Source organism: Sinohyriopsis cumingii, chromosome 18 (assembly GCF_028554795.1).
Source record: "Sinohyriopsis cumingii isolate HCF-2022 chromosome 18, ASM2855479v2, whole genome shotgun sequence".
Classification (NCBI taxonomy): domain Eukaryota; kingdom Metazoa; phylum Mollusca; class Bivalvia; order Unionida; family Unionidae; genus Sinohyriopsis; species Sinohyriopsis cumingii.
The window spans coordinates 33,236,494-33,260,916 of record NC_142978.1 but is presented as its reverse complement, the minus strand read 5'-3'; the positions used below and the strand labels follow the sequence as shown (position 1 = coordinate 33,260,916).

General features: G+C 37.4%; 1 protein-coding gene across 1 annotated transcript; it reads right to left on the bottom strand.

Annotated features, from left to right (window-relative positions):
* Positions 1 to 2,245: 2,245 nt before the first annotated feature.
* On the bottom strand, positions 2,246 to 22,673 carry LOC149776344 (cGMP-dependent protein kinase 1-like). Its single transcript, XM_089942337.1, has 10 exons — positions 22,486 to 22,673; positions 21,444 to 21,526; positions 18,523 to 18,610; positions 16,509 to 16,648; positions 14,914 to 15,003; positions 7,772 to 7,913; positions 5,730 to 5,893; positions 4,905 to 5,033; positions 3,554 to 3,668; positions 2,246 to 3,016 (listed from the first exon to the last, which is right to left on the bottom strand). The coding sequence occupies exons 1-10, from the start codon at positions 22,615 to 22,617 to the stop codon at positions 2,912 to 2,914; spliced, it is 1,188 nt and encodes a 395-aa protein (XP_089798463.1). The 5' UTR covers positions 22,618 to 22,673; the 3' UTR covers positions 2,246 to 2,911.
* Positions 22,674 to 24,423: the final 1,750 nt, after the last annotated feature.

Sequence of the window (24,423 nt, the reverse complement as noted above, 5' to 3'; positions counted from 1 at the left end):
GAAACCTATGTGGTAATGATTTATAGCGGAATCTAAATCAAAGGCAGGAAAATGTAAAACATAAATTACAGTGTCCTCCTTTTCTAGAAACATGTAGAACTAACAGAGATTTGTGCGATTTGCGGCATCTAGCTTGATGATTCTGACCATGAACATCGATTGCGAAATAAGGTAAAACCACAGAAATTGAACCAAATTGAGTACAAAGTGAAGTAAGACACACGGTGTTCTACTTATGTGGCTCTCTTAGTCCCCCCCCCCAAGTTGTATGAGTAATGGAACCAACTTCACTTCCCTGGCTATGACCTGGGGAGAAAGAATTAAGTTATATATATATATATATATATATATATATATATATATATATATATATATATATATATATATATATATATATATATATAGAGAGAGAGAGAGAGAGAGAGAGAGAGAGAGAGAGAGAGACAGACAGACAGACAGACAGACAGACAGAAATAAAGCCAGAGGGACAGAGACAGAGAACTAGAGATAGAGAGAAGGTTGTACATCATTGGATGCTTTAATGCTGGTAAAAAGATCATTGGAGGTTATATTGAATTGGTGTTTTGTGCCAACCTGGACAATATAAAATTAATATCTTATTTTTGTGTATATGGACGTTTTTACTAACGCCTAATCGTATTGGAAGTATAATAGATCTCATCTGCTTCATCGAGGTAGGTTGAAGAGTCAGGATATGTCATTCACATAATTAGTGACCTTATGTTGTGGTTATTTGACTCATTGTCCCTCTCCCCAAAGAATATGTCATTTTGCCTGAAGGTAACATAACATATCCCGTGCATGCACAAATCATACAGACCTAGAACAAGGTCTATACTTGTTTTATTATGCTGAATAAAAGAAAATTAGCTGACAGACTCAGAGATATTATAGTCCGTTTAATCAAGTATCTTTCTAAACAAAAGACTAAGAGCATCAATGCCCAGTGTTCGCTGATGAATAATGCGACATAAAATAACGTAATTGACCAACCTGAATAAAACAATTACGAAACTCTTTAAAGCCCGAGTCGCCCAGGTCACAATGTAAGTAACTATCTCATGAATTACAGCGGGCGAATCATAACTAAGTGAAAAGGAAAATAATTCATCTTATTAAATCCTCAAGTTGTTCTAGATATACCCGCCTCATTAAGTGCTTCTAGCAAGACAACAAAATCCAACAATGACCAAGCGTCTCACAACGAACATCCGGCCGAGTGATCTTCTATGGAACATATTTTCATTATTGTATAATAAGTCTTGTATTGTATAATTTGCCGAAGGCACTCCTTTTCTTCATAATATCCTCATTAATAAACGTAGTTTTGTTCACTGTTGTAAAAGCATCATCGTGCTTACGCGCGTGCAGAGTAGGAAAGTATCGTGTATTACTGCGCGGTGATCAGGTTTCTTTAGCAAGACCATCGATACATAAAATATTCAATAAAACGCTAAGTCGTCTCGTTTTTTTATTTTTAAAAAATGATTTTTGTAACATTACAAAATGATTATTTTTAGTTAAATTTAGACATGTTTTGTTGAATAAATTTGTAATTTAAGATTACAAGAGGTAAAATATAAACGTTAATGGATTAGATCAAAAGCTAGTGGCTTGTAATGTACTTCCAATTTACGATGTGAAGAGTTCAAATTAATATGAAGATGAACATATGGTAGATTATAATAAGTTGCTATGACCAAAACTAAAAAAGAGTCATTATCATTCAGCCAAAGTATATCAAGCAGACGAATAAAAATACTAGGGAGTAGGTGAAGGACGAATATAAAGAAAGAAGGAAGTTTAAAAGAGAAATGTCCAAGTAAAATGTGTCAATTTGTTTTATAAAGTGGAAATTATAGGTATTACAGAAAGGGGAGTGACACAGTTGGAAAACAAAAACTTGATAAGTGAAAATGAACAGAAAAGCAAACGGATTTGACGTGTACAGTGTTTTCTTCATGAGCTAGTTGTTTAAATTTAAATTATAATATAGAATGAGTGTCTGAAGCAGTTCGACTTGTGTTCTTGGTAATAAACGCAAGATAAGAAGTAGCGTTGTGCACTTTATACCAATCCACGTATACAAAGTGGTGACGCCATTATATTATTTGTAGATAAATGTTCATTACAAGAACATCAATTCATTTTAAGTCGGTTGTGAAGAATTTGAAATTTCCTCCTACCGCAAAAGATTCTGGAAACACAAGTGTCGTGAATATGTAATGTTCTTTACAAGTTGTTAATGGAGTCTATTGGACGATTAGGAACGTATAATGTTTTGCATTCTCGAATGGTTGAAGGAAGAAACGAATCGCAATAAAGACCTGCTCCAGCCTCTAGAGACTGGAAATCGTTTTTACATTACATTAGTCAAGGTGAGTAATAGACTAACAGCTGCTGAAATCAGAGATCTGAGATAGGTACGGCTGATTGTCGTTATTGATTAAAAACTTTCCCATCCTATTTTTCGTTGTAGTTGTTCATTAGATGCTAATTTGGTTCCACCAGTGGCAAGCAATTAATTTCCGTACGTTAATTATATACTAATATGAGTATCACCTGATAATTAAAAGTACCAGACCTAAAATACGCATATCGTCGATATAAAAATTTAAATGTTTCAAACTCACATATACTAACGACCTTGGATGTCAAACAGATATTTGTTCACATAAATTTCTATAAATTGTTAAAATTATCATCCCATCACTCTGCACTTGATTTTCAATGCTGACGTTGGTTTGTGCTTGATAAGTGTTCTTGGCAGCCATCCTGATCAGGAATAACTCTCGCTGAATTATCGACATTAGTGTGTCACTTGTAAAATCATGTTGACTGGGAACAAAATCAAAGGTGAAAGCTGGATGGTGAAAATGGTGGGATTGAGCTAAAAATCTGGATCCCAGCTTGAACCGGCATCCGTGCCTGGGTGATTTGCCTCTTCTGAGACGTCTTCAACATCGAAGTTCCTGGTATCAACTGGTGATGTGATCTGAATAAACCAAGCACATATGCCTTGGGTAAATAAATAATTAACAAAATAACAAAGGTAAAAGAATTAAAATGCAAAGGCAGCTATTTCAGTATAAGTAGAAAATCTTACGACTATAGCTGGTAACATGTTTCATATACAGTTAGTGTCCTAATTCCGTATTTTAATTCATTTAATGGGAGACAGAAAGAAAAAGTATTGCTAACTCGATCATTTTACTGGTACCAAGTTATGTGCTTTTTATTAGACGATAATAAAATGATCTGTACATGATATATGACGATGAGGGTTCTTCTGTCTTTCTAGATGGGTCTTTGTTAACTGGGTCCTTGAACCAGTCGTTCAATGCAAGCACGTAGAAGATATTAACTCAGAAGCGGAATTATATTATATTTCTTTTAGCTTGTTTACTGTTCTTTTTTGGGGGGGAGGGGATTAGGGCATTGTGGGGATATATTTTGGTGGGTGTGTTGGGAATTAATGTGGAAAAAGTTATTATTATGAGAGAGAGAGAGAGAGAGAGAGAGAGATTCTAACCTTTGGAATGAAAGGTGGTTTCATTGTTCTGTTTCTTAAGTCCTCCCAGTGAAAGTCATTAAACCATCCATGTGTTGGTATTTCCAGTGCTGAGAGGCGTTCGGCAGGGTCGTCCCTTGAAAATATAGATGGATAAAATTTATAAAAACTTCAACATCAAATTATGCAGACGGCTCATGGGTACAATACACATGTCTCTCTTGGTTTTCAATTTAAGGCATTTTGTCCAATCAATAAATCCCGTACATCATTTTAGTGTCATATAACGGAAACAAATATTGGATTCCTGTAATTGTTCGTCAGATATATATATATATATATATATATATATATATATATATATATATATATATATATATATATATATATATATATGGTTATATGAATGCCTACATCAACAGACTTTGAAGCATTATTTTTGGGGATGTATACTTGTCTTAGGAAGTATAAGGTTGGTGCTTGCATACAAATCAATCGATGCAATAACCCATTGATCTGAGTTCGAGTCTCAGTGGATTAAGAAAATAAAGTATATAATCTTTACACCAATATAATATTGCTCTAACTCATAAATGGATATATATATATATATATATATATATATATATATATATATATATATATATATATATATATATATATATATATATATATATAGTGAGAGGGGAGAGAGATAGGCAACAGGATAATAAGAATTACAAAGTTATTAAGGTTAAAAAGATGTGCGTTCATTATGCCGTCGTACGAACGGGTTTAGTTGCACACTTTCAACCTAGCTGTTGATCAGAGCAAACTCAAGTGGAAAAAATACCATACATTTTCTATACGCATGTAAACCAACACGACGGAATGGCTTACAGTTTAGAAAATAGGAACTCTAGATACCACATATTTTTTGTATTGGTCACATTGTTCTTAACATTTTCTGGAAAACAGTTAGAAATATTGAAAAACAGTATTACGTATCATACAACTGATTCTATGCGGCAAACGGTATGCATACTGATGCGAGATAAAGGATTTCCTCATTACGGGATCTCTTATGTTCTTGGCGTTATCGAATTATTAATTAATGTGAATTTCTTTCTATTATTGATTGCATTTGATCATAATCAGATGACACTCTGTGAATCTCTGCTCTTTTGATTTAAATATGAGTAAGTTCTGATTTTGTGTCACTTGAAATTACAAATCCTTCTTTGCGGCATGGTATCCATAGGAAATCTTCAGTGACCTTAGACCACTTCAGAATACAATAGACTTGACCCTTCTTTCCTGCCTATTTTTTAAATTATATCTTCAGTGATTGTCTTTGTATTTCTTGGAAAGACAACAGCGATTCACTTTTTACCTGCAGAGCTTGCGTATGATATCTTCAGCGATATTTCCTATATCGTCTGGGAAAACAACATTATCGATTCCCTTCAAGACATTGTGATATGTCTGTATGTCATTCTCATCCTCGTCTTCAAACGGGGCCCTGGATGAAAGAAAACGTCATTATTAAAACATAATGAACTCCTTGTGCTGACAATTTACTGGTGAAAACGTATATAAATTCTAATAGACCGACCTACAAGCAATTTTCAATGTTCTTTTGACGATAAAGGAAACAAAATAGATCTTGACATTTTTTTAACCAAGCTGAAATGTCTTAATTATTTGACGTCTACTTCATCACTGTTTCATCAAACATCATGGAATAAAATTCAGCGCATACCAGGAAAAGAAACAGAAAATATGTCAAATTATATTCAACCATAAAGGATGAAATGATTGTGTCACTGGCAAAAACACATTTATAACTCATACATCCGTAAACGGTAATTGAAAATGGCAATTGACAATCAAATAACTTGATGGAATGCATAGTGAAACTTTAAATAATAGTGTAGTACAAGAAAGACGTATGTCGAGAATTGTATTCCCTTTCAGATGCTAAGTACATTTCAGTCATTGTATGATGAGATGTTATTAATGTTTCCGACATATCCGGCAGTTGTGAATATTTTGACGTGTGCGTGTTAGTTAATTTAGCTGTACTCAAATATCACAAGTTTCGTGCTGCTTGAAGATATGTTTTATATACATATACGCTGTATAAACGTACGTGCGCGATGCGTTAGTACTCTTCAAACTGAATATAATTTACACACAGAGTGATTGTCATCCTTACCAGCCAGCTAGCATAATAAATATGATAACGCCCAAAGACCAAAGATCGGCGGCTGTGTTGTGCCCTTTGTTCAAAATGATCTCTGGGGCCATATAATCTGGCGTTCCGCCCATCGTCGTGGTATTTTCCTCTGGTCTCACCTTGCTGGCCATCCCAAAGTCAATCTAAAAAGATAATGTAGCGCAGCATACAATGATAGGTGTAATATGTAGCTATATGTAGCTGAAAGGTAGGGTGTGCTCGTGAAGTAGATATTAATACTAATATGCACTTTACCCAGCTTAAATTATATCAGTGATATCCAACCCGCGGCACACGGACCGCATGCGGCCCGCGGACTGGTTTCAAATGGCCCGCCAGAGCTCGAGAAGCTATATAGTCGTTGCTATTCAGTTTTCTGCTGCGGCCATCGACTTCAAGAAAAAACATTTTTCAGTGGCCCATGATGTCAGAAAGGTTGGACAGCACTGAATTATATCATAGGGAAATGTATCATATAATTTGACTGACAACCATACGAGTGGTAATGCGATGAACTATCATTATTCACTGAGAGCAGCTTACATCAATACGAAATGTGTTGTACATTATTGTTGTACATTATTGTTGTACATTATTACTCAAGCAGTTTTCTACACCTATTATGCCATGTTACGGTTAATATTGTAGTCTGTTTGAATTTACTAGCTCTCCCCACTAATGCAAGATTGAGTAGTATCGATACAATTAAAAGAAAAACTAAACTGTCCGATTCATTTACAGTTCAAATATGTAAGGTGTTAATTGTTGTTGACTTGAAATTAGCAAATTAATATCATTGTCTAAAACCCCAACTACCGAACTAAATGAATATCAGTGTCTAAAGTACCAACGACCAATTTAAATGAATAAACAAGACATGCAATGATATTATCACGAGTCTCCGTCTTAAGAAAAGACTCCAACAGATACTAATTTATGGTTCGTGACTCTCAATCATGATACTATCTACATTAGTACCTGAGTATTATTAATACCCTTGGATATAGCACTCTGAATGTATATACTATATGTTACACATTGTTTCTGCGGCAAAAGACAAATATTTAACATCGAAAAGTCTAAGTATCCACTGGCAACGTGCTCCACATGTGTACCATGTTTGGTTAAACTATCCCGAACGGTTTTAAACTTGTGCTCTTGAAAAGAACAAGTTATGGTGCAGAAAGAAGGAAGAAGCAATAGCTACATCTCCCCCCCCCCCCATATCACATCTGGGGTGGAAAGTGGCTAGAACAACCGAAACGTAGGAGTGATCTACATCGCCTGCCTTGTCAAAATGTCTGATTTAAAACAAAATGAATAGTCAAACAATTCATTCATCGTGTGTACAAACTATACATAAAAGTTATTGGTATCTTGTGTATTGCTTCAATAATGAAAATGTTAACGGTAGATGAATGATCAATAAATAAACAGACAAAATAATTAAAAGTATGTATGGACAATTAATGAATGGATAGAAAGGGAATTAATAAGGCAACAAAAGCTTGTGTTCGTGAGCAATTCTTTGCATTGACTTTAATGAAGAATTGAAGTTCATGTTTTACTGAATTCAGAAGGTCATCAAGCTTGCAAATCAATTACTCGCTGCGTAAAGCACGGTTGTAGAGAAGAGAAGGTCTTCTCGTGCACAGAGTGTAATAGATTTTAAAGTTTCATGAGTTGCCGAATTTTTGCACAAAATGTCCAGTTCTTAAATTTGCAAACAGTTATAGAAAATTGCCATTCTTAATAAATAAATTACAGAATCATATAATGTAACCATTGTCATTGTTAACAAATTCTCAGAGCATAGAGTAAAATCTGACGAGCAAAGACTCAAGTAGTTTATTTTATGGCGTTCTGTAGTAATGTTTATGAGTTTTATGTGCCACTTATGTGATTAAACCAATGTATAAATGCATGTTTAAACATGAACCAATTAAATTTAAAATAACGTTTCAAACCAAGGTACCGTTCGGTAGGATTATTTATAAGTAGAGATGTATAAATATACATACCAGTTTTACATATCCTTTGGAATCAAGGAGTGCGTTTGAGGTCGTTAGATCTGTGTGCACTATTCCTTTTGAGTGCATGAAGATGAGTGCCTCTGCAATACAGGCAGTGTAGAACTTCGCAGCTGTATGATTTAGGTTGTCTCTATAACAGGAAATCGGCAAATTTAGAACCGTAATCTAAAATAATATTCGACTTTGTTCAAATTCAACACACATTAAACTGTGTAGGGATATACATTAAAGCTGTCAAACAAATTTAGAAACATCTTCGTCTCCGAAGATTAACAACAATTGTTGTAGGGAATAGGCGTTTACTCTTGTAAGAGATAACAAAGGACTTTTGTGTACAAAATGCATCGTAATCCATGCATGTAGATTAGTTTATTTGCTGATGGCTCTAAAGAAAGCATGAGTTAACTGTGTTTCTGGCTGACACGTTAGCTTCCATCTCAGAGAATATTTTCCCCAATGTAAATGGGTTCCTTTAAAATCCAATATGACCAATATATCGGCCATCTTAAAATATTGATATGATCTTTCTCTTTAATGGTCGGAAGTATCGACATCGCGAAAAGACTTTCTTAATATGTTGAATTAATTCAAAGTGCAAATGGTGTCGATATGATATCCAATATGGCCATAAAGGAGGCCAGCCGGAGAAATCTTGCAATCAATATATATATATATATATATATATATATATATATATATATATATATATATATATATATATATATATATATATATATATATATATATATATATACGTAACGGATGGTTGTATAGATACATGGTTTAGTTTCCTTTCATAATAATATATGAAGCATACATGGTTCTAAACTTCGAGAGCACCGGACATGGACTATCTTCGAAAATCATATTATAGTGATTCCTTCTCAGCGGACTGTCATAACGACATTGAATTTTCACTCAGAAGGTTCCTGTGATAGTCTTATGTTATAGCGGTTCCGCTCAGGCATCCAATATTGCTGTGGAACTGCGAAGTATTGTGATGCTTCAGATTTGCAGCGAGTTTGTTCATGACGAATAGCTTGATGCATGTCAAATTGAAACTAATAGACACGTTTACTGAGAATCTTAGTAAACACGATATGTGATATGGCTTGATGCCTGTCTCATTTGTGGAACACAATGTGTAGAAACATTTCATTTCGGGGAAAGTTGTTGAAATAACAAATAATGTAATACATTATGTTAGTTTCCTCGTAGCTTTATTCCCAAACCAGGTAGATATAAGCAAATATATCTAAAAGTACCGTATATGAAAATAGGGTTATAATGTAAATTCCCAAATTAGGCTTACGTTCCTGGTCGGAATGAAATTTATTGATGTCAGATTGGGCAGATGAAGAAAAAAAATAACGATTTGACGACAAATTCATACGAGATTGGAAGCTGTCCGCATGTGACGATGGATGATCAGGGTCTATATACAATACGTATTGGCCTCAGCTTCCACTGTGATAAATCTTTTTGTGATTCTACTTCCTAACAAAGCCATCCTCTCTGGTTAAAATGTATTTTATTGCCATAAATGGTTACAAATGGCATCGTGCTACAAGTACTCACAGCTTAGAATAATCCCTTCTACTACAATCGATATGAAATTTACATGGATAAAGTAAATTACTTTGATTTCATGCTAGAATAAGAAAAGATAGATGATTCAGGCAAGATGGTTGAGAGAGAGAGAGAGGTTAATAAATCAATCAATTTAATAACCGTGGCAGAAGTTGGGCATTAGTACCGACGCCAAAATGAATTCACTTGCTAAGAATTAAGAAAATCGTGTCTTCGCTGATTAAATTAGCTGTAATTGACTGAGTTTGCAAATTACATTTTGCGAATAATCCTGAACTATATAAAGCGTTTCTTGTTTTAATATGTATTTGGAAAAAGTCAAATAAATTTTTATTAATGTTCGCTGAAAAGACAGATTATACCAATAACAAAGTATTAGTACTCGACGATACATAAGATTTAGATTTTGAATCAGTTTCTTACACTGTTCAACATAGCATTTGCAAATAAATATTTAACAAGTACTGATACTCCCTCACCTTTTTTAAAGGTCACTCGGTGTCAACTCATTTTAACTCCTAATCATTATTTAAGCATAAACACGCAATACACGTCAACCCAAAGAAAATACCCTATGGTTATTCTATGTGTTGTCTGTGTTGCACATAGAGCTTCCATAATCATGTCCTTTGTTTTCTAAGCAATGCCCACTAATACGAAGACATTAATTAATGTAGTGGCATGGCACTTCGATACGATGCATATAAGTTACCCGCGGGATAAACAAACAACGTGAAGTTGATAGCAAATAATAGTATCACATTTAATCATTGGATGTCAGATGCATATAACAACAAATAATTAATGTTGCTTATAAAGTCAGCTCGTAAATATCTGAGGAATTAGTTTATAATAATTTGTAACTTGTTTTGAGAAAGCGATTCTTACAAGTGCTGTGACGTGTGCGTGAAACCATGATTAAAACAACGGTGCATAAACAACCTCACCGGGATATGACAAGTAAGGTTAGCAAATCAGTTAAATTTCTCCCTCGAATGTGTGAAAAAGAGGAAACTCGATCATAGATTTCCTGCAAACTTAATAAGGGTATCTAATGAAATTGAGATGTTACTTATGAAATGCCTAAATTTGCCCCCAAATATAAATCATTTAGGGGGTGCGTGGCCTGGGCCTGACGTCCCGCTTGCCTAAGGAAAGTGAAGCGTCTCTCATAGTCTCTCCTTCCCAGGTGTAGTGATCGCCGCAGGACCACTGTCTCGCTCTGCGGGGCAGGAGGTTACTTGCATATGGCCTCTCCTACACTAATGTGTCCACAGCAGCACCTTCACGCGGTGCCCCCTGTTTTTAACAGAGCCTGCTGTGTGGCGCGACCGAGTACCCGGCGGTATAACTGGGTGGGCAGACTGGGCTCATTAGCCTTGGCAGGCAACCAGTCTAAGAGAAGGGAAACTCTGACCCCAAACCCGGGCAGATGAAGCTCGTTAGCCTTGTCAGGCAGTTCATCTAGGAGAAGGAAACTCTGATTCAAAACCAACCAAGTCCCATCCATTGGATTATGGCTCCACTGCCTTGTGGATATCTTCGGGAGAAGGAAAGGCTATGGGAGTAAACCCAGACAGAAAATCAGGAGTGGAGCCCCTAAGGCGGCTGGGGGTCGACTACGACCTCCTTCCGGCAGCTCCTGCATCCAAACTGGTGCCAAATGTCATGCTCAGCATTCCTTTGGACCCCACCAGCAAGGACGAGAGGGGGATCCTGACGTCTGGGCAGCCCAGGATCTCCATACTCCACGCCCAGGCTTGCGCCCTGGAGAGGACACTCCAGTCTCGCTACTGAGTGAGGAAACAACACGGAAGCTGACAGTTTACGGGTTATAAGTCCCACCCGATTGGCGTAGGGAAGGGGTGCCACGGGTCAGCTTTGACGGTGGGAGGGATCATCGTGTCCCACTGGCCAACTATCGCCCGCCTCAAGCCGGGCAGCCCCCGGTCAATAAGGTGTTGACCCGCCATCGTCTGCCTGCTCCAGTGGGTGTCTGGAGCTCAGTGTGTTGTTCAGCATGACAAGCAGACGGTAATTCCACACCAGACAAAAGAAACAAGAAACCAATAAAGAAGACTCCAGCTCTTCGATTTGCAAGCTGGAATGTGCGCACCATGTGTACAGGCATCTCCGACGACCTCAGAGAAGTGGACGACACCAGAAAGACGGCCATCATCGATAGAGAACTCACCAGACTAAATATCAGCATAGCTGCCCTCCAGGAAACCAGGCTCGCCTCTAGTGGCTCCCTCAGAGAGGAAAACTACACCTTCTTCTGGAAGGGTCGAGAACCTGAGGAGCCCCGTCAGCACGGAGTGGGCTTTGCCATCAAAAACAATCTCCTGGCCTCGGTTGAACCTCCCACAGGGGGCACTGAGCGTCTCTTGTCCATCCGCCTCACCACTACTTCAGGTCCTGTCAACATCATCAGTGTCTACGCCCCAACCCTCACGTCATCAGAAGACGTGAAGGATCAGTTCTATGGGCAGCTGGACGAACAGATCAAAGGATGCCCCAAAAATGAACCACTATTCCTCCTCGGCGACTTTAATGCCAGAGTAGGTGCGGACCAGGAGTCCTGGCCTACCTGCCTCGGATATCATGGCACTGGAAAGACCAACGAAAACGGCCAGAGACTGCTGGAGCTATGCACCTACCATGGCCTGTGCATCACAAACACCTTCTTCAAGTGTAAGCCACAACACAAAGTGTCATGGAAACACCCCAGATCTCATCACTGGCACCAACTCGACTTGGTCATCACCAGGCGCTCTGCCCTTAACAGCGTCCTCTCCACCAGAACCTACCACAGTGCAGACTGTGACTCCGACCATGCCCTTGTGAGCAGCAGAGTGCGACTACAGCCACACGCGCTACACCGCTCAAAACCAAAAGGACGTCCTCGCATAAACACTGCACAGATGTCAGTCCCTGCCAAGGTGGAGGAGTATGTGTCTGCCCTGAACAAGGCTCTCCAGGACCTGCCTGAGTATGACGCTACAGCCAAGTGGAACGCCATGAAGGGTGCCATCTACAGTACAGCTATGTCAACGTTTGGCAAGAAGGAACGACCCAGCCAGGACTGGTTCAATGCACACCTATCAAGGATGGAACCACAAATCGAGGAGAAACGAAAAGCCTTCATAGCTTACAAAAAATGCCCTAATGAACGGACGCTTGCTGCTCTCAGAAGTGCCCGAAGTAACACCCAACGCATTGCTAGACAGTGTGCGAACGAGTACTGGCAACAACTGTGTGAAGGAATCCAACGCAGTGCCGAGTCCGGACACGTCCAAGGCATGTACAGTGGCATCAAGAAGGCTCTAGGCCCTACAGTGAAAGGGGTCGCTCCCCTGAAATCCCTGACGGGAGAGACGATCACAGACCATGGGCAACAGATGGCCAGATGGGTGGAGCACTACTCGGAACTATACTCCCGAGAAACGTCAGTCACTGATGCAGCCCTCAGCAGCATAAAGAATCTGCCCACCATGGAAGAGCTCGACAAAGTGCCAACCTTAGAGGAGCTCAGCAAAGCAATCGACTGCCTTCCAAACGACAAAGCACCAGGTAGTGACAGCATCCCGCCCGAAGCTATCAAACGTGGAAAACCAGCATTGATTAAACCACTGCACGACCTACTTTGCCGCTGCTGGGAGGAAGGAGTAGTCCCCCAAGACATGCGTGATGCCACAATTGTGACCCTTTACAAAAACAAGGGCGACCGCAGTGACTGTAATAATTACAGAGGGATCTCGCTTTTGAGTATTGTTGGTAAAGTGTATGCCCGCATCATACTCAACAGGCTGCAGTTGCTGGCAGACCGTGTGTACCCGGAATCACAGTGCGGCTTCAGAGCAGGCAGGTCGACGACAGACATGATCTTCTCCTTACGACAACTCCAAGAGAAGAGCAGAGAGCAAGGTCAACCACTCTACATGATGTTCATCGACCTCACCAAGGCCTTTGACTTGGTCAGCAGGAAGGGCCTTTTTGAACTTCTGAGTAAGATCGGTTGCCCCCCAAAACTCCTCAGCATGATAATCTCTTTCCATGCAGATATGAAGGGAACAGTCCTGTATGATGGATCATCCTCAACTTCCTTCCCAATTAACAGTGGTGTGAAGCAGGGCTGTGTGCTGGCACCAACACTTTTTGGGATCTTCTTCTCCCTGCTCCTGTCCTACGCCTTCGACACGTCCACGGATGGCATATATCTACACACCAGGTCTGATGGGAGGCTGTTCAACCTGGCACGACTGCGCTCAAAGACCAAAGTGAGAGCTGTGCTCATCAGGGAGATGCTTTTTGCAGATGACGCAGCTCTTGTGGCCCACACCGAGGAAGCCCTCCAGAGACTGGGAGACCGTTTTGCTGTTGCCTGGACGCAGTTTGGTCTCACAATCAGCTTGGAAAAAACAAATGTCAGCGTGCAAGATACCACCATTGCCCCTTCAATCAAAATCAGCGGTGTCACCCTGGAAGCAGTCAACAACTTTACCTACCTAGGGTCAACCATCAGCAACACTCTCTCGATTGATATGGAGCTGGACAGAAGGCTTGGAAAGGCAAACACCATCATGGCTCGATTAACAAAGAGGGTTTGGGAAAACAACGCGCTGACAGAGCACACCAAGGTCCGAGTCTACCAGGCCTGCGTTCTCAGCACCCTTCTATATGGAAGTGAGACGTGGAGTACCTACATGAGGCAAGAACGCCGGCTCAACTCCTTCCATATACGGTGCCTAAAACGCATCCTGAAAATCAGCTGGCAAGACCGTGTTCCACACAGCGAGATCCTGCAGCGTGCAAGTACCCCCAGCATGTACTCCCTGCTAATTAAACGCCGCCTTCGATGGCTGGGTCACGTCCGACGCATGGAGGATGGAAGGCTGCCAAAGGACATCTTATATGGACAGCTGGCCACTGGCATGAGAAGAGTCGGACGCCCCTCACTCCGTTTCAAAGATGTGTGCAAGAGGGACATGAAGGCATGCAACATTTCACCCGATGGCTGGGAAGAGCTGGCTGAGGACCGAGGCACCTGGAGACTGATGGTAAACAATGGCATATCAGTCGCTGATGCGAGGAGAGGCCAGTTGGCGGCAGAGAAACGTAAGAGAAAGAAGAACGCAACAACAACCACAGTAACGCAGACTTCCCAGTATGTCTGCACCAACTGCAGTAGGGACTGTCACTCACGTATAGGCCTGCACAGCCACAGCAGACGTTGCCAACAGAGACAGACAACACCCCAAGGGCGCTATTCGCATGGTCTTTCGAGACCGAGTCGCCAATGATGATGATAAATCATTTAAAATTATTTCATCCACAAGGGCCTACGTCTTTTATGAAGGGTAATGCATTGAAATCCAGCAATGGCAGCCATCCAGTATTCTCAGAACATTATAGTCATTCATCTGATACGTTCTAAGAAAACTATGACATTATTCTTTTGCTTCAAGTGCCTGCTTGTTTACAAAGAAAGAAACAAAAACCAAACAAAATCAGTAGTACATACAATTCGTTTAACTTACACTTCAAATATCAGCGTGGACAGCTCACCCCCAAGACATGGCTCCATTAATAAATACAGATATTCATCGTCCTTAAACGTTTTATACAACCTGGAAAAATAGAAAATGACATTAATATCTGTTATTATAACCTGCCTACCTAACAATTTTCATGTGGGATTGTACTATAGTTGTTACAGATAATTCAGACAAAGATGTCTGAATTACAGATACGTTTGGACGGAAGGAACAGCGGAGTTAGCTACTAATTTTCATAGGTCTAAAGTCATGCAGCTTCTTTAATATCTTCATGAAGGTTTCTTGTATGTTATTCATATATAATTCGCAAGTAATCTCCACCTCAAAATCGATATCTTTTGAAAGAGATTTATTTATTTACTTTTTACAAATGATTGCTTTCCTCTTATTTTGTTTGCCTGACACGAAGTTTCTATTAATGAAAATAATTAATTTGCGTGGAAAATAACATGAGGTTCATTTGGAAAAGTCATTTTGAGAGATGAATATTTTTTGACATGCAAGTGTGTAATTTATTTAACTGCATTTATTTTCGTGTCGGGATTGTGGTTAGTAGGGCCTTTTCCCATATGCACCATGTCATCAAAAGAAATCTACGTCGAGCTTGTATCCTAAATAAACTGACATTTCTATAAGAAAAACATGCCAAAAAGATACACTTAAAAGTAAGTTCGTGTCCGTTCTAAGTTAATAAATATATACTTGTATCTGTGTACTCTTGTCAAAAAAAGAAAAAGGAAAATGAAATAATTGGCAAGTTCAAACATTCACTCACTCTCCCTATTTATGCCTCAACCACAGTCCCAAACAAATAAAAATCTACAAAGTTTAATAATTTAAAAAATGATATAATGAACCATAACATTAGGCAGGCCAGTAATTATACATGGGAACATACAAATGCATTAATGTTTCTGCCTCGTGTGGTTTCTGCCTAATCGTGCTGTCAACAAATCAAGCCTTTGAAAATCCATTTTCCTACCTCAAATGTATTTCGATTAATCGTGCTAACATGGTAACACGCACACCACAATTAATTTGTTTATTGTAAGTGGATTGTGTTTAATTGTTCGAACAAGCTATCACGTCAATACAATTTCATTTCTCTAATTCAGGAGATGTTTGATTAATCACAATACCTGTTATTAACATAACAGTCAAAATTCATTGGTCTACCTCAAGTTGTTTTCAACTAATTGTGCTAACAAGGTAGAGAGATACCAAGGTTTAAAGTTTCTACCTCAGGTGGATTTTTCTTAATCGAGCTAACGTGCTACCCATTTTTTGTCTGCCCCAAGAGGTGTTTCCCTAATGTACTATGATGGCTTGGTCAAGGAAAGGCTCAGAATGCCGTAAAATATGGACATATTGGTATATCAATCTGAACATAAATATAAGTATGCCTGATATATTGTATGTCTCTCCTGCAATTGTTTTGTGCTCTCTCCACGCATTCGTGGTAAAGAGAACATAAATCGAGATGGATATATTAAAGGGCAGAAGGACATCACCCCTTTTTGTCCTCCGGACTCTGGCTGCAAACAGATGGATTATAAAAGTAAAAATCACAATCCTACCTTACAATAAAATCTGATTTTAATTCCGCCATAATGTTCTTCTCATTTAGGACCCGTTCTTCGTAACCAATGGCTACAATGCGCTGCTTGCTGAGGATCTTTAGGGCATAAGTTTCACTGCTGTTATTCTTATCTTGTACCTGAAAATTATTCAAATGTTTTCGTCAATACGTGCATTTGTATCGTATGGTGCCAAATGTTGTCCTTCGTGATGTTTTCAATTTGTGTCGTACAGTTTAAACTTTTTTCTTTGATCTATACATGCATTTGCTTCGTACAATATCAAGGCATTTTCTTTCCCCAACATTTGTATTTGTATCGTATAACTTCGATGTATTTTTCATGACTTTTACCTCAGTCATACAATTTCAATGCATTGCTTTTTATCATGACTTTTATCTTAGATGTACACTTTCAATCTATATTTTATTATGATTTTATATCAGTCGTACACTTTGAAGGTATTGCATTTCTCCAAACTTGTATTTGTGTCCTGCAATTTCAAGGTATTGTCTTTGCTCAAGGCTTGTACTTTTATCGTACAAATTTAAGGCTTTTTGTTTCCTTCTTTCTTAAAGACTTATAGCTGTATTTTACAAGTTCAAGATATTGTATTATCTTTTCTCACCTATATATGATGACATTTACAACATTCTTGTCACTCATATTCATTGTACTTGGTGACCAAGCTCATTATCTCAAGAATAAGCATTGGATTAAACGATATCCGTTTTGCAATTATCAAAGTGCAAATTGTACCTAAGTATTTACAGAATCTATGAAGTTTTGAAGGATCTATGTTTAAATTGTGTTTTATTAGGTACAATGTACACTTCGATAAATGCTAAAATTATCACTCAATTGTTATAATTGCAGTTTTCGCCCTTTCTGTCAAGAATTAACGGATTGCATTAACAAAACATTTGATTTTAAGTAGCATGTAATATCGTCAAAACCTAAGTGTCTTCACAGTGTGCCAAAATACCTAGCCCATCCTTACTAGTTAAAGGTCGTTGATCCAAGTCTTTGACAAATAATGCGGAACTAATTGTAACAACTACTCTTTGCACACGGATATGACATACCTCTTATTAAATCAAAAGACAATAGTTAATGAGAGTCACCATATTTTGTTTATCGAGAAAAACACTTCATGTGTTTGACACTCGTTATTCCTGCTTTATATGCTGTTCAATATTTCTCCTAATGGGCTACATTCATTTTTAGTGGGATCCGCTGCTATCACGTTATATGATCATAATTCTAAAAAAAACGGCTTATTGAAAAGTAATGTGGAAGGAAAACAAAGCAATAATGGGTGAAGGCACGTTTGCTTTTAAAAGCCTGTGAAGTTCTTTATTTTGGTAGCCAGAGAAGGTTCGTGTCTGGGAAGGATTTTTATTTCAAAGCTTGAACTTCTAATCTAAAGCTGTGTTTGCCGCTTTAGCTTTAGATTAGAAGTTCAAGCATTGAAATAACAAATCCTTCCCAAACACGAACCCTCTCTGTGGTTACGAAATAAAGAATTTCGCAGGGTGTTGAAGGCGCGACATTGTGGTGTTGTAAATAATAATGCTACAATTATGTACAAAGTCTTATAAATGTATTTTATTAGTACGAGTCTAGAAACTCCTAGGTAAACAGGAAGGTGTAATGACAAAACTATTGGTTAACTTCACAGAGAAGTTCGGACCCAAGTGTAACAACACATCACTTAACAATGAAATACAAGAGTACCAGCTTCTACAAGTGTCAACGCCTTTCAAGATAGAGATTAGGAGAACATGTCAATGGAGGCAAGTAAGTTTTTAAGTGACGAAGGAACTGGATTAAATGGCTGTGCCCAAAGATACACCACGATACCTGACCAAGTTTGGTAATATGGTATGAGTCAACACTGACCAATAGATTAGAGTGTCTCCAGCCTTCATTAGTCGTTTCTTACAACACGCTGAGAGTGAGTGCATCGGGAGAAAAAAGACAAGGGACAAACATTGGAGATTATAGTACGTACCAATATTACCCTTCCGAAACCTCCAGATCCAAGCGGGGTTACTCTGTGAAGATCTTCTAGCTTCAATTTGGCCATTTCTGTTTCCGAACTAGAGGAACAAATAGAGAACGTTCATTAATCGAACGAGAGACACGAGGAATGTTGATTTCGCAATGTGAAATTAGGCCTAAGAGTTACTGACCACAATGAAACATGAAAAATGATTTACTTTTCTTGTTTCATTTCATTCTCACTCTTTATTTTGCGTGTCTACGTCTAAATAATAGCAATTTGTCTTATATATATATATATATATATATATATATATATATATATATATATATATATATATATATATATATATTCTAAATTTAATTTACTTCGAACGAATTACCATTTTGCTTTAATAGTTTCGGAGACCTTATTGAATTCCTTAATGAATTCCTTGCTTGTCTTGATATAACGAATACAAATGTGGAAAATAAAGCAATCGATACATTGAAATGGCAAATGATGATAACAGAAAAGTAACTGGCAAATGTATTGATAGTTAGTGGCAACTATATTTGTATGAGAATACAGTTTATAATACATTAATAAATCAGACCGCAAGGTGACACCAGTTTAATTAAAACAGTAATTCATTGTGAACAAAATTTGCAAATGTTTAAATTCGTATGCTGTTAATCAAATGAAAATTTCACATACGATATTTAAATTGATATTTTAATTCAATAAATATAAAATAATAACTAAATATACATAAAATAATAACTAAATATATATAAAACAATAACTAAATCCAATAAATATAAAATGATATTTAAGTCCAGGAAATACCATGTTACACTTTGAAATTTCTGTATATTTCTTATTTACTTAGACATATCGCATATAGGTCAATATCTCTGTACTGACTGGTTTTCTTTGTTATTTACCCCCCCCCCCATATGAATATGATATGCACAAGCACAAATTTTATAATCTCTCGATCGATCGATCGATCGATCGATTGATCGACCGACCGACCGACCAACCGATCAGATGGCCTAGTGGTTATAGCGTCTTCCTCGGTCGCGGATTCGAACCCCGGCCGATTCAAACTAAAATGGTACTAACAGCTGCCTCGTTAGGTTCTCGGGATTAAGAGATCAGTGTTGGGACTGATCGGCCTGGTTTCAGGATAATATGACTGAGTGGGACATCATGCTACATGTCTGCGGCATGATGCCCCTGTTCTAGACATCACTATAAACTGCCACACTGCAGACATCGTAGTGATATGCCTGAACAGTTGCTAAAGCTACATTAAGAGCCAAATCAGTCTCTCTCTCTATCTCTCTCTCTCTCTCATATATGAAGCGTGACTTATCTGCTTATCTATTGACCATACTCCTACCTATGTCACTCTCTCTATCTGTCGATGTTTCTCATAAAATTACCCACTCCATGTTAAGCCACCCCCATCCCCTTCTCGTGAAATAATATATCATTAAGTGACGCAAAATGTTACATGTTAGACTCTATATTTAGCTTGGCAAAGCAAATATATCCGATGTGAAATAAAGAGAGCAACTGACACTAGACCCGTGATTTTAAAAAAAATTACAAGTTTACCAGAAAATATTAACTTGGTATTGGCAATAACGTTTCAACTGCTTGTCATCAAAATCTATGGCAAAACAGGTGTTGTATATATATATATATATATATATATATATATATATATATATATATATATATATATATATATAATACTTGACCTTGGACAAAACCTCATTTAGAATTCCGATTGGTTTTAAAAAAGAAAATTAACACTTTAGCAACTAGTCCGATAAGTCAAACCCCTAAATCTGTGTTAATAATGATACTGACAACTGATCATTAAAATGTGCTGTTTTGGCTGCATGCAAATCTTTCCGGAATAAACATGCGAACAGTTTAGACACTTGCAGGTATTTTGAAAGAACCTTATCTAGCGCGTAATTTAAAATGGCAAATGGACATTGGGTTGTGCTATATATTTTGGATTTACAAGTCGTCAAACAAACTATTTGATCTGAGAATATTATGTACCATATCACGAAAAGAACTACCGGTAAGTGTATAAAATGTACAAACATGTGTGCAAACGAGAGTGTCTGCCAATATTCGCCGCATGCTTTAAAGAATAGGTGAGATCAGTCCCTAAAGATTTCGGTCAGGAAAACTATTTTGTCCACAACTTCAAAAGATATATTTCTAACTGGGGTGGTTATAAATTCAATCCTTTTTTTCTCTGCAGTCACATGAAACGTAAGCTCGCAAGATGACCCCAAGGAGTAAGATTTATTTTAGCTAGAACGCAGCCTAACTCTAATTACTCGCCAAAATAACACGAATTTCGAATATACAGCAGTTGACAAAATAACACGAATTTCGAATATACAGCAGTTTACTGATACATTTAAGGGATACGCTTTTGGTTGGGGAGTTCATCAGACATAAATATTGTTATTGGCATTCCAAGGCTGGATCAGGTCATGGCTTCTGTTTGGGTGGGGTGGGGTGGGATGGGTTTTACAATTTCAAAAGGTTCCTGACTTTTCTCAAAAGGGCAAAAGAAGGTATGACTCCAGGACCCGGACATAACCCCCACACCCCCAATCCGGCCCTGCCAAACATCAGTATTTGGGTATGTAATTTTTAATTATTAGTGTTGTAAATATACGCATCTCCTTTTATTACACGCATTTGATCTATACCATTAATATATCTGTTGAACGATATTACTAAATGCTTTTGTTGTATAAAGTGATGGTCAAATTTCAGGTGACAAATGACTTTACGTGTGTGTGTGTGTGTGTGTGTACATTACTGTTTTTGCCTGGGCGTGAGTTTTCGGAAACCCCGGACCCCACCGCCACTACCACCGAGATCCAACCCAGCATTCCCTAACTTACCCAGAAAGACGGGGAGACTGAGGACCTGCATGGGTAACTACATCCAGGTTCGCCAAGGCTGATGTCTTGGTTTCACATGTATCCTGAAATAACAATCGCAATTAATGGAACTTACATGTAATGCTGGGAACGTGTGCACTTCGTTGAAACTAAGACATTTTTAATACTTTCACTTATATTAACTGTAAGTTATAAATATGTACAATCTTCCTTTTGGTTTTCAAATTTTCAAGTAAAATATGTGGTATTTCAATTTTGGTGGAAACATCATACAAATGTTTTGAAATTTCATTGAGCTGAGGGCCTGAAAACTGCTTAGACCATGGTGGTGTTCTCGTGCTCATATACATATATTTGCACTGTATTTGACTATGATAATCCTTGATGTGCTGATGTGGCGTTTAGCACCATTCAACCAACGAATCTATAGATCTCTATCTACCGTTCTTTCTATTACAAATTTTCTGCTCTCCCTCACCAAACTTTCTTTCTGAGACAGAATCGTATTTCAATGACTGTGACACATACATATGTCATATTTGTCTCAATACAAATATACAGTTTTGATCAATGCAAACACACAGACACAGACACACACACACACACACACACACACACATATATATATATATATATATATATATATATATATATATATATATATATATATATATATATATATATATATCTAAAGCCAGATCTCGCAACCCACTATGTTTGCCTAGTTGAATATGACTATGCTGCAATCAATCGATCAATCAATCAATCAATCAATCAATCAAAAACTGCCGATGTAAATAAACAGTTGAATAAATAAATAGGAACATTAATTAAAATAAAGTACATGCTTAACGTCTGCCTTTGCGATACAAGTGGTGAATTGTATAGAAACGGACACCAACGACAATGATTTTTTTTTCATATGTACTATTCTACTTCTTCTTTCCTCTCTCTCTCTCTCTCCCTCTCTCTCTCTCTCTCTCTCTCTCTCTCTCTCTCTCTCCACGAGCGAACGCGACTCTATACGTTTTTTCATATTTACCCTAGTGTCACTTTCCAACTCCTCACATCTCTGCTTTTTTCTGTTCTTCTTCCTTACAACACAGCACAGGTTATTTACGACCCACTTTTTTAAATTCGACATCCATCGGAATCTCATCGATTTCGATTTCATGACTACAAATAAATTATTTCTTTCAAACGATGAAATATAATCCAGAGTTACATTAAAGCAACTTCACGAACTCTTTTGGTTACTATCCTGCTTCTACGTTACGTCATCTCGTGGCGCATATATTGTTGACGTCACGTTGCTACAAGAAACTGTATATATTCGGATGATTGTTTGACGTTATGCGTGAATATATAGAGGATCTCAAATGTGTAACGATTTAATATTGAAACGAGTTGAATAATGTCCAGCTTTTGCTATACCTACTATGTGATAAATTAAAATATGAAATTAACGATAAATTCCTTGATAGCCATGTTTGTTGTATTTTATTGAGGCAAGTACGAAAAAAAATCTATATTTGATTGGTGTAATTTATGTAATGAAAAATAAAGTAATTATTGTGTAGGTAGTTTCATTTCCTAGTATACTAGGATACAGCAATGACCATAGTTACAACAGCAAGTCTTAAAGGACGTGTTTGTTTTCATGCATTCAAATAGGGGTCTCTGATCTTTAACAGAAAAGGCGCGATATCTTAAAATAAACGGAGATGAACAACTTGTTGCCACCTTTAGGAAGTACGAGATTATACGATACTAATTTGTATCCTGTACTAAAAGCCCAGTATTAATATATAAAGGATTTTTTATACTTCATTTCAAATTGATTTTTACAACAGCAATTTAAAATTGTTTGAAACTTTAGTCTTGAAGAAAATGTGTGTATTTCGAAAACAGAAACAAGGCACACTTCATATAAAACACTTTGAACTAAGCAAGTAAAACAGAGCTTATTGATTCTTCTTCTTATTATTATTATATTTAGTAGTAGTATTAGTAGCAGTAGTAGTATTAACAGCATCAGCAGTAGTATTAGTAATATTAGTTGGAAAAGATTTTCATGTTCATCTATATGTGGAAGTACATGATTTGTGTTATTATATTCTCCAAATAATAATAATAATAATAATAATAATAATCAAATTAATAATAATAATAAAATTAATAATAATAATAGCAATATTATTTCTGTTATTATTATTATTATTATTATTATTATTTATGAGGAAACAAATATAAATTTATGTTTAGCCTTAATGTTAATTCGTTGCAGTATGGTGCTTTTTGAGTTAAATTTTTAAAAAATCGTTTCGGAATTTTTTTTATACAATATGTAATCGTTATTGTGAGCATTATCCCAAAATGTAAACAATTCCACTTATAATTAATCAGTATAACTGTCCTATCATAATTCTATTTTATAAGCGATTGCTACCTTTTTGATAAACTTGACCTTTGTTATTTAGATTTGAATGGGGAACCAATGCCTCTAAAACACCTACTTTTTCTTCAGTCAAGTACATCAGCTAGTGATGTGGACATGAATACATTAAAACAAGAAGTTATCTATGGGCCAAATAAAGTGTAACCTATTAATCTCCAAACCTAATCGAAAACACAACACTGTTTTTTTTTCACTCTCTCTCTCTCTCTCTCTCTCTCTCTCTCTCTCTCTCACACACACACAAACACACACGAAAACACTCACCCCACCCCCCCCCACACACACACACGCAATCACACACACACACACACACACACACACACGCACATACACACACACACACATTTCATTGTCTTTATTCTGGTTACTCATAAACATATACAATGTCATTTTTAGTACACTTTACTCAGATTTGATGCATCGACTGTGTACTCTGTGGCCCCTTATATACACATGTGTGGCCAACCTTTACTTCCGTAGACTTGGCTCCTTATATACACATGTGTGGCCAACCTTTACTTC